The sequence below is a fragment of the Triticum urartu genome, chromosome 3A (genome assembly GCF_056163025.1).
Source record: "Triticum urartu cultivar PI428250 chromosome 3A, HENAU_Tu73, whole genome shotgun sequence".
NCBI lineage: Eukaryota > Viridiplantae > Streptophyta > Magnoliopsida > Poales > Poaceae > Triticum > Triticum urartu.
This window is the reverse complement of record NC_141875.1, coordinates 318,719,200-318,730,471: the sequence shown is the minus strand read 5'-3', so window position 1 is coordinate 318,730,471 and position 11,272 is coordinate 318,719,200. Positions and strand designations below refer to the sequence as shown.

Sequence of the window (11,272 nt, the reverse complement as noted above, 5' to 3'; positions counted from 1 at the left end):
TTTTGTTTCATTTTCTTTATTGTTTCATTTTTTAGCACTAATTAGTGACTGTCCTTTGCAAATGGAGATGAACAATGAGGAGATTGTCATGGACTCGTTGTCCGATTCGTCGGGTTGGTCGTCATCCGACGATTCGGACATCGACGAGTTGTTGCATGACGACGACGTCGAGATGATGAGCCTCCTCATCGACGTGCAATCCTTTGAAAACCGCGTGAGGCTGATGGATCAGAGGAGAGGGTCGAAGATGGGGCGAGTCACCATCTACCGGAACCGCGCTCTCGGACACGAGCATTTGATGGAAGACTACTTCGCGGAGGTACCTACATACCCTCCTCGTCTCTTCCGCGGAAGGTACCGAATGCGGCGTAGTTTGTTTGTGAAGATTGTCAACGATTGTGAGGCCGCCTCCTATTACTTTAAACGTCGTAGATCCGCCGCCGGTATCATGGGGTTTAGTGCATATCAAAAGATATCGGCGGCAATGCGGGTACTCGCTTATGGCATACCCGCGGATTATACCGACGAGTATCTTCGCATTGGGCAAGATACAACCACGGAGTCAGTCCGTAGGTTTGCCAAGTTGGTCATTCGGTTGTACGGTGAGCAGTATCTTCGGGCACCAAACGAGGAAGATACAAAGAGATTAATGAAAATGAATGAAAAAAGGGGATGGCCGGGGATGCTAGGTAGTCTTGACTGCATGCATTGGAGGTGGAAAAATTGCCCAAAGGCATGGCACGGAATGTATTGCGGTAAAAGCCGTGATGCTACCATTGTGCTTGAGGCTGTAGCATCTCAGGACACATGGATTTGGCATGCATTCTTTGGGTTGCCGGGAACACTCAATGATATCAATATCCTCAATAGATCTCCTTTGTTCAAAAGATTAATTTCTGGGGATGCTCCAGCTTGCAACTACAAAGTCATGGACAATGAGTACTCAATGGGATACTATCTCACCGATGGCATCTATCCCCAATGGGCAACTCTTGTGAAGTCCATCAAGGAGAAAAATGGGGTGCCCTTAACAAGAAAAGAGGCTCATTTCACCAAGGCACAAGAGGCAGCCCGCAAGGATATTGAGAGAGCTTTCGGTGTTTTGCAAGTAAGGTTTGCCATAGTTCGTGGTCCAGCTCGGTTTTGGGACAAAAAAACCTTGATGAACATCATGAAATGTTGTGTGATTCTACACAACATGATCCTAGAGGATGAAAGAGGGTTAAACCTCCCTTGTTTCTATGACAATGTTGGTACCCGTGTGCAACCGGAAAGAAATCCTTCTCGCATACATGCTTTTCTTCAAGCACATCGTGAGATTGAGGATGCAACCACTCATGGTCGGCTCCGGGATGATCTAATAGAGCACCACTGGCAGTTGGATGGGCGGCGCATTGGCCCATGATGTATCTTTGTTTTACTTTTCTATGTCCTATTTGATTCGAACAATTCGTGTAATTTGCTCAAACATTGTTGTAATTATTTGAATGATTATTGTTTTATTCGGTGTTGTAATAATAACTAGAATGATTATTGTTTTATGTCAAATGTGATGGAATTTGTGATATGTCATATGACGAAATGTGTGATATATGAAACGATAGTTTTAAAGGTTGGGGTTGAGGCAAAGACTAGAACCTTCAAATCCAAACGTTAAAGCAGTTTAAGGGTTGGGTTTGAAGGCTCTAGTCTTTGCCCCTGTTTTTCAACCCTTAAAAAGATCAAAAAGTGGTACTTCTGAACCTTAAAACTGCTACAAGAGTTTGAGGATTTAGAGATTCTACTAGTAATGCTCTTACTCTTTGACATGGTAGTCGGCAAGTTTCAAAGATTCGTCTGCGGTTTAGCTGGACAGGGGAAGTCCCCCCTCTCTCCACGGTTCTCCTACTACTCCCCACCCCCAGCACAGCGACGCATCACCGCGGGAAGCACGCACCGGCTTAGGCATCGCAAGCTCCCTAGCCCCCTTCTCACCCCACACGGCGAGATCTTGGTCTGATCTCGCTAGCGCGTGGTCAGATCCACCACACCCGCTCACCAAGCCATCGCGCGGCGGAGACCCGATGTCGGCGGCGGTCGAGGAGCAGATGGTAGTGAAAGCGATCCGGGAGGAGTGCCCGTGGGAGTCCCTCCCCAAGCGTCTCCAGTCCACTCTCCACACCAAGGACGAGTGGCACCGCAGGTATTTAGAGCCTGTTCGTTAGAGCCCCAGATCCTCATTTTACAGCTCCCTGCTCCTGATCCTCCGAGAATCCACTCCCATGAGGATCTGGATCAGCTTTACAAAAGTGTTGGCTATCAGTTGGCTCCTAAAACACTGATTTGTGGGTTTAGGAATAAATAGACCATACTGCCTTTGATTGTGATACTTTTGTCACCCCTCTGCATATACGTCCGGCATACCATGACATGTTGTGAACATTAACATATTATATAGGAATAGGAATATTGTATGGAGCGTTAGTTAACAATTCAGTTTGAGCTTATCTGAAGCATCATCTTACGTTGATTGCAATTGTAACCATCACATGTGTGTGCTACAAGTGGTCCCATGATTATCACACAATAACAGAGTGGTGTATGTATATAACAATATATGTTATATGTGTAGCAACTTCTCCAAGTGTATATAATGAACATGATCAATCTAAATAGATGAAATAAAATGTTCTACCCATAGTTGTCTCGGAACAAAAAATAATATGACATAGAAAATATTCACAACATCTAGCTTGTAGATTCAGCAACTGCCTTTGCAAGGTCGTCACGGAACTTATCCATTGACCTATCACTCGTGCTTGATGTTGATGAGTCTGATGCATCTTGAGAAATAATATATTTCCTATACCTCGTTGGTATTGTCGGAACATAGTTAGGACTCCAATCAAATCTACGAAAATGCTTATCAGTCATACCATGCTCCGTAGAGAAGTTTGGATCTTTTGGTCGCACAAAATCTTTAGACATCTTTACCAAGCTGTGCAGAACAAGATCAAACTTTCTACTGATTGTGCCACTGGAATGCTTAAATCGATTTTGCGCTCCCCGATTTGAGTGATATCCACCACAGATGTACAAGAAGAGTGGTAGAGCTTCAAAAGTACTCATATGCGTAGTTGATTTCAGACCATACGTACTCACCAAAAGATCATGCAGATTGTGAAACATTGTAGAATTCATACGAAACATGCGGTGGCTCTCCCCTGGAGCGCGCAAGGTTTCTTTCACCCAGCCCATTCCACTGAGAATTGAAGTCCTAGGTTCATTCTTATCCAAGTAGGCCATGTGGTACTTTTCAACAACAGTTACAGCAGAAGCAAGATTGCTTATCATCATTTCATGTAAGTTGATCAGCTGTACATCTTCGTCACACTCTTCATTTGAGTAATTACTCCCTCCACTATCACTTTCGCTTGAGGACATCTATGCATATAACATACATGAGACAATTCACAATGAGAAACGAGTCGATGGCAATAATGACATACATAAATAGGAATAAGATTCAAATGACTGTATTCATATAGATAATTTGTGACAAACCGGACAGGGTCTTACAAGCCAAATAAATTACTAAATGCAACTTGAAAGATAGGCGTGTTGAGGGCATATTACTTATAGGAATGCCTTAACAATTACAACCAAAATATTATAATCTATTTGCCATACTTGGCATTATATTTCCTTTTAAGCCAGTCAAATCGTGCACGAGCATCAGGTATGGTCATAAACATTTCTCTTTGCTCCTTTACAAAAATTTCAGAAGCAATGAAGCGCTCATTAGTGCCAATGACACCACCACATTCTGTAACCAGAGTCATGGCATCTTTGATGGTACAAACTGAGGCATCCTCCCTCTTCTGAGCAATGGATTCAATGGTTGCTTGCGACTTCTTGCTCAGCTCAACAATTTCGTTCAAATGGTCTTGCATGATCACAGAACCACTCCTTGACTTTTTCCCTTTTCCGTCTATAGGACCACCTGCTCTTTTTCCTTTACTAGCAAGATGCCCGCGCATTGCACGGAACATCAAGATGCATTTTTTTATAAAACACCTGTTGTGATTGACCCATGCGGGAGTAATCCCATGTGTAAAAACTAATGATATCTCGAGAAAGAGGAGAGATAAGGTGAGGAGTAGGGTGTGGTGGTGATTGGTGGTCGGACTGAGCGGAGGCATGGGGATGGACGACGCCGGCAACGGCCACCATGCCAAATTGTTCCAGAGGCTTCCTTTTTTAATTGCTCAACAATGAGGTTGTGGGAGATAAGGATGAACGAGGGAAGGCCTTATCTGCAAATGTGGAGAGAGGTGTGGATATCTTTTTGCAAAATTGCCATAGTTTGCTTTCTATCCGTCAAATATAGATCGGACGGTCTATATTGCAAGATGGCAGGCACACCATCATCACCAACTCGTTTTTTTATAAGAGTAGAGATTATTAATAATTGGCGACTCATCTTCGTCCTCACTTTCTTTGTCCTCGTTCTCATCTCTGTGGTCTTCAGCATCAACATTCTAAGGACTTTGGGGCAAGCTACCATTAGCAGGAGACCAATGGTCTTCACCAGTGTTGCGCAAGTCTTCAAAGATCTTGGCCAAAAGGTCCTCATTTTGAAGTCCCGCCTTCTGAAACCTACCACAACCTTGGTATTTCTGTCAACGCCAAGTACTAAACGTTAGACATCCACGGATGGTGAAGCATGTTTTGTATGTGCAGAAAATAGAAAACGACTAGTACCTCACTTTTTAAAGATTTTTCCGACGCTCCGCAGAAGCTGTAACCGTTTGCTTCACAGAATCCCAGCCCATACCTGTCTCCTTTTTCAAACTCTTCCAAATGTAGTACACACTTTTTAGTTTATCCAATTTGTTCTTAAACTGTCTTTTGTTGTACTGTATTCCAGTCTTCTGGTAGAATTTATCAATCACTGTCATATACCCAGTATTATTCATATGTGTATTTGGGCGATTTCCAGCCTCAACTTGTTCCTTGAACAACTCACAAACCAAGCGAGTGTGTTCTTCATTCCACTCAGCAGTTGCTTCCATTGCTACTGTGTTCGGCATAAATCCATGTAAGCAACGGTACCAGCTGCTAATAAAAATTAAATGAAGTTGGAGATGCACGGAACAAGTCTTCTAGTATTATTACTAATATATATGAAGGCATAAGTACCTCACAATAAATAAATTAGCTAGTACTACTACTAAGAAATCTGATAGTACGTCTAATCTATTATTTAGGGAAGCGACTCATTGGCAGCATATATATAAAAGGAACAGAACACACTCACATTCAGTAATCAGCTAGTGAGAGGCGTACATCTGCACTTCGTACTAGTTATCTACAGCCAATCTGAAATCTATCTTGAATATACATGATTTTCTATGAAACCGAGTTCCTCAATCAATCTTGGCACATGTCGTGTTGAAATTAGAGAGGGGATGGGAAAATCTTGATACAAGCAATGGGGACAGGTGAACATGAACCAATCTACAACCTAGGGTTTGGGGATGGGAACCATACCTTAACAGGATAAATGGAAGAAGTGAGTTAGCGGTGTAGCAGGTCGCCTTCGTCGGTCTCCAGTGATGGCCGTGGCTGCCGTCGGTCACGGCCTCAGTGTCAGCCGTGGCTGCCGCTGGTTGCCTCTCTCTATTCCTCATACGGGAGAAACAAGGGAGATGGAACAGATTAAGCAAAGCGGTATGAGATTTTAGGGGTTAGTAATGGCAATGGTGGGTAATATCTCTTAACTACTCTGTGCCTTTTGGATTCCACAAAAATAAAATCGACCTGTTGGTCGCTCCTCCGCGCTAGTGTATTTTCTGCTCCGCTCCTTGCCGATCCGCGAATCGTATTTTCTCGGAGCCCGGGTGTTCGGCTCTGCTCCCTTGATTCCCGTACAGAATCTGAGAGCAGGAGCCGTACCGAACACAGCTTCCTCTCATAACTCTCCATGGTTTAGCTCTGCTGCAACCTGCAATCCGTGGTGGTTGCATTTGAGTTCAAAAAGCGACTACAATTAATTAGTAGAGACAATTCGACACAGGTTCAGCTATATACCTGGCACTTCCCTAGCTCTCATCCTTTTTTCTTTCGAGAAAGCGCAGAAGATTTGCGTTTCATTGCATTGAAAAGGAAGGGGTTTCAGTTACATCCTCCTAGGAGGCAATTATACAGAGTGAGGGTGGTGCAATTAATGTACATCCTAGGTCTGGGGGATGAGGGCACGCAGGCCCAACGCGCCGGCTCTGGCCCAAAGGGTCGCCTCCTCCTTGATTTTATCCAGTAGCGTAGCTATAGAAGGGCTGACTCTGTCAAAGACGCAGTCGTTCCGATGCTTCCACAACATCCAAGGAATGAGTAGTGTCGCCGAGGCGAGGCCCTTGCGCATAGGCTTGGGCGTGTGCTGCCGCACGGAGAGCCACCAGGTGTTGGTTGATGGCTTGCCATCAGGCGGGTTGCAGGGAATCCTTAGCCAGCTCAGGATTTCATACCAAACCTGCCGGGAGAACGGGCAAGCGAGGAGGAGCTGCTGGAGGGTCTCCGGCGCCTGGTCACAGAGTGGGCAGCACGCGGGGTGCTGCAAGCCGCGACGGGCGAGGCGGTCGGCGGTCCAACACCGGTCTAAGTGGGCGAGCCAATGGAAGAAGCGTACCCGGGGCGGCGCCCAACATTTCCAAGTGAGCTTCCAAGCATCACATGCGGTGGATCCGTGGAACGTGGCAAGGTAGGCGGACTGCGCGGTGTAGGTGCCTTTGGAGCTCCACTTCCAGAGTAGATGATCTGGCTTGGCGGAGAGCGTTGTGTGCTCAATCATGTGCCAGAGTTGCAGGTACTCGCCGATCTCTTGAATCCCAATGGTGCCCTGTATGTCGCGCGCCCAACTGTTGGCCTGAAGGCCATCCGCCACCGTCCGCAACTTGCGGCGTCTCTTGGGGATGCAAGAGTATAACGCTGGCGTGATCTCGCTGACGGAGCGTCCGTCAATCCAGCGGTCCTCCCAGAACAAGGCGAGCTGACCGTTGCCTATCTGCATGGTGGTCGAGGCAAAGAAAAAGGCACGCTCGTCGGCGGAGAACTGCAGGTCAAGACCACTCCAAGCCCTGGCGCTGTCGGTGCGGCTTAGCCATAGCCAACGTGTGCAGAGGGCGAGGCTTGTGCGCTTGAGGTCGTGGACACCAAGTCCTCCAAGCGAGATCGGCCGTGCGACGTGCCGCCAGTTGACATGGCAGTGGCCGCCGTTGGCTTCGGCCCGCCCGGCCCAAAGGAATCCCCTCTGAATCTTCTCCAGAGCCTTGATGATCCGCTTCGGTGGTGCTAGCGCCAGCAGCTGGTGGATGGGGATGGCGCTGAGCACGGCCTTGACAAAAGCAAGGCGGCCAGCCTTGTTCATGAGGCGCGCCTTCCAGGTAGGCAGCATGCCAGCAGTTTTGTTAACCACGGGTTGGAGCAGGGCAGCGGATGGGGGCTTGATCGTGAGCGGGATGCCAAGATATGTGATAGGCAGGTCCACGATGGGGCAGCCAAGTGCGTCGATGGTGGGTGCCACGTCGTCGGCGTCGCAGCAGATGAGTGTGGCAGAGCTCTTCAGGAAGTTCACCTGGAGGCCCGACGCGCGTCCGAAGAGCTGCAGGACTCCTTTCACAGCCATGGTGTCGCCCTGGGTGGGGTGGCAAAATAGGATCACATCGTTTGCATATAGCGAGACGGCCGGGATCGGGCGCCGCGGGTGAAGCTGCTGCAAGATGCCCGTCTCGGTGGCTCGGTGAAGGAGACGGCTAAGCGTGTCGACCGCGAGGACAAATAGCTAGGGCGAGAGGGGATCACCCTGTCGAAACCCGCAGCGATGCCAAATGGTTGGGCCGGGCTTGCCGTTCAGGAGCACCTTGGTGCTGGCCGACGAAAGCAGAATGGCCAGCCAGTCTAGGAAGCGGTTACCGAATCCGTATTGGCGCAATACCTCGAAGAGGAACAGCCAGCTGATCGAGTCGAAGGCCCGTGCCAAGTCGAGCTTCAACAACAAGTGGGGGGCCTTGAGCTGATGGAGGAGGCGTGCGGATTGCCGGACGAGGACGAAGTTGTCATGCAGCGAGCGTCTAGGGATGAACGCGTTCTGATTCGCGCTGACGAGGGCATTGAGCTTGGGCGCGAGACGCAGCGAGAGGACCTTCGCAAAGATCTTGGCGACGAGGTGGATGAGGCTTATCGGCCTGTAGTCTCCGAGACAGCGAGCGTCCGCGCGCTTGGGCAGCAGCGTGAGGAGCGCTTGGTTAAGGCAGCTGAAACCACGGCCCGGAGCGCGTAGAGCTGCTAGAACACGTCAATGAGGTCCTGCTTGACGATGGGCCAACATGCGCGCAGGAAGTCAGCGGTGAAGCCGTCGGGGCCGGGTGCTTTGCGCTTGGTTAAGGCAGCTGAAACCACGGCCCCGGAGCGCGTAGAGCTGCTAGAACACGTCAATGAGGTCCTGCTTGACGATGGGCCAACATGCGCGCAGGAAGTCAGCGGTGAAGCCGTCGGGGCCGGGTGCTTTGCGCGCGGGCAAGCGCTTGATGGCCTGCCAAATCTCCTCGGCGTTAAAAGGTGCATCGAGGTCGTCGAGGCTGGCAGGCGTGATGAGGGCGGGGAGGTCCAGAGTGCACTCCCGGGGCGCGGCGGTGCCAAGCAGAGCGTCAAAGTGCGCGTAAGCTACGCGGCCATGTCTCCCTGGTCCATGATGATTTCCTCGTCAACCATCAGGCTGTGCACCGTGTTCTTCTGCCGCCTATATGAGCATTGCCGGTGGTAGAAGGATGTGTTGGCATCGCCGTCTTTGAGGTTCGCAAGGCGGGCGCGTTGGCGAGCGATGAATCGCTCCAGGGAAGCAAGGCCTAGGTAGGAGGCCTTGATCTGGCGACGCAGCCAGTCTTCGTGCGGGGACAAAGCACTACTCTCCAAAGCGGTGTCAAGCCTGAGGAGAAGCTCGCGGGAGATCGCCAGCCTGAGGCGCACATTGCCCACGGTCCGCGAACTCCAGCTAGTGAGCTGGCGCGTGGTGGCGTGCATGCGCAACATGAATCGCCGGAATGGGTCTGTCACGTGGACGGAGTGCCATGCGGCCGCGACGACGTCGTGGAATCCGTCGAGGCGAATCCAGAAATCCTCGAATGGAAGCGCCGGTGTGGAGGCGCTATCGGAGAGCAGTCCAGAAGCAGGGGGGCTGTTGTCGGAGATGACAGAGGCGAGGCAGCGTAGGAGGCACGCGCTATGAAGCTCCTCCCAGTCCGTGGTGCAAAGCACCCGGTCGAGGTGGACAAGGGTTGGGGGCGACTGCTCATTCGACCAAGTGTAGCGTCTCCCGCTGAGGTACACTTCTTTGAGCGCTAGGTCGTTGAGCACGCGTCGAAAGCGACCCATCATGCGGCGGTTGACGTTCCCGTTACTAGCTGCATTCAGGTAGGAGGCTTCGGAGTGGCATGTGATGGTCTCAGTTTGGAACATTGCAGGGCTTGGGTTTAGAGTAGATCATAGGTGAAAGATGGACTCACTTGTTACCTCTCGCATAAGCTTGTGAAAGCTTTTTGTTTGGTATAGGTAGATTGGGTGAAAGTGAACCAAGCCTGTCAAGTTCCCCCGAAGTCTGTGAAGCACATGATATTCGGTTTCTTTAAAGAGCATACAACATGCAACTCTAATGTTTCTTGTGATTTGAACCTAGGACCAACCAATTGTTTGTAGAACGAGCTAGCCATGACACCAATGCAACTGTTATGTTCTGTATGTAGAGGTCTGTTGTCGCTCTGTTCCAGAATATAAGGTGTATTGATTTCTGTGCAACTCAACCATTTCAATGTTTGACCAAGATTATGGAATAAAACAACAATATCTGCAATACCTAATAGATAAAATGTGAAACTACTTTTCATGATGCATCAAGTATATAAATTTCATATTGTGGATATTGATATAATTTTTCTAAAAACTTAGTCAAACATGCACTCGTTTGACTTTTGAAAAAACAAATACACCTTATATAAAGGAACGGAGAGAGTATATGCAAAAGGAAGTGAAATCCATGTGCTAGATTTGTTTCCAAGTAAGTCTAATAACGTGCGCACGTGCTAGAATATGTGTACAAGTAGGAAAAATAGAATTAACTCATTCCCATAAGTATGCAACATGATTAATTTCCTAGATCCACAGCTCGTTGATGTTAGTAAATCTTAACTGTTAAAATGAATCCCAAGGTTACAGAGCGCTCAATACCCAGCAAAAGATGGCTTCGGGCAGATCTCAAGCGGAAATGCCTGGGTCTGGCCTCCTGCAGTGAACCATTGCGTGTCAGAATTCGCGTATCACTTGCCTTTCCGAGTGGGATGAGAACACAACGTTCTTTCATGCAAATGCGGCAAAGCGTCAGCGGCGTAACATCAGTTTAAGTTGAGGAAGGGGGCGGTACAATGCATCGATCAAGAGGGCATGCAAGAGCTCGCCTTCAGCCACTTCGTGCAGCTGTTGGGAAGCACGGCCGAGAGGGAGCACACAGTTAACTTGGCGGAGTTAGATCTATCTCACGAGGAGCTCGCGGAGCTTGACGAACCTGTCACGGCGAAGGAGGTTTGGAAGGCCATCAAATCGTTGCCGGCCGACAAGGCCCCTGGGCCAGATGGGTTTACGACACAATTTTACCAAGTAATGTGGGATATCATCAAGGCGGAGGTGCTGGCCGCAGTGCAACAGTTCTTTCATGGGGATAACCGCAGCTTTGGATTGCTTAACGAAGCCCTAATCATCCTGCTACCAAAGAAGGAGGATGCGGTGGACATTGGCGATTACCAGCTCATAAGCCTTCTTCATAGTTTTGCAAAGATCATCGCAAAGATTCTTGCGGTCCTTCTTGCAAAAAAGTTGGGCAGTCTAGTGGGGCGCAATCAGAGTGCATTTACTTCAGGAAGAAGTATTCAGGACAACTTCACCTTGGTCCATCAGACGGTTAAGGTTTTACACAGGAAGCAGGTGCTGTCGTTGTTTCTCAAACTGGACGTGGCAAAGGCATTCGACTCGCTTGCTTGGCCGTTTCTCCTGGAGGTGCTCGACCGCAGCGGTTTTGGTGTGAGGTGGAGATATTGGATCTCTTCGATGTCGGCACCCATGAGGGTGATGATCAATGGCTTGTGGGGCAATTTACAATTGCCATGATCATTAATTCTGCAGGTCGTGGGGTAGCGTGCAGAGGGAGGACTGCCTACCGTGCTACTCGGCAAGGACTGCCTACCGTGCT

General features: G+C 49.0%; 2 protein-coding genes across 2 annotated transcripts in view; one reads left to right on the top strand and one right to left on the bottom strand.

Annotated features, from left to right (window-relative positions):
• Positions 1–1,808: 1,808 nt before the first annotated feature.
• LOC125528906 (uncharacterized) overlaps positions 1,809–11,272 on the top strand; it is a 49,493-nt gene continuing 40,029 nt past the window's right edge. The window contains exon 1 of the mRNA XM_087547008.1: positions 1,809–2,182. Within this exon, the coding sequence (XP_087403134.1) occupies positions 2,064–2,182 (119 nt within the window). The 5' untranslated portion in view covers positions 1,809–2,063. The remainder of the gene's footprint in view (positions 2,183–11,272) is intronic.
• On the bottom strand, positions 2,994–6,195 carry LOC125546808 (Myb/SANT-like DNA-binding domain protein). Its single transcript, XM_087545755.1, has 3 exons — positions 4,758–6,195; positions 4,529–4,658; positions 2,994–4,237 (listed from the first exon to the last, which is right to left on the bottom strand). The coding sequence occupies exons 1-3, from the start codon at positions 5,070–5,072 to the stop codon at positions 3,657–3,659; spliced, it is 1,026 nt and encodes a 341-aa protein (XP_087401881.1). The 5' UTR covers positions 5,073–6,195; the 3' UTR covers positions 2,994–3,656.

Bases quoted from the DNA above. Each gene is read 5' to 3' on its own strand.
- LOC125546808 (XM_087545755.1), bottom strand. From the start codon at position 5,072: ATGCCGAACACAGTAGCAATGGAAGCAACTGCTGAGTGGAATGAAGAA. The intron at 4,659-4,757 runs CTTTAAAAAGTG...TGGCGTTGACAG, and splicing joins CTGCGGAGCGTCGGAAAAAT to AAATACCAAGGTTGTGGTAG. The intron at 4,238-4,528 runs GTCCTTAGAATG...GAGCAATTAAAA, and splicing joins TAATGGTAGCTTGCCCCAAA to AAGGAAGCCTCTGGAACAAT.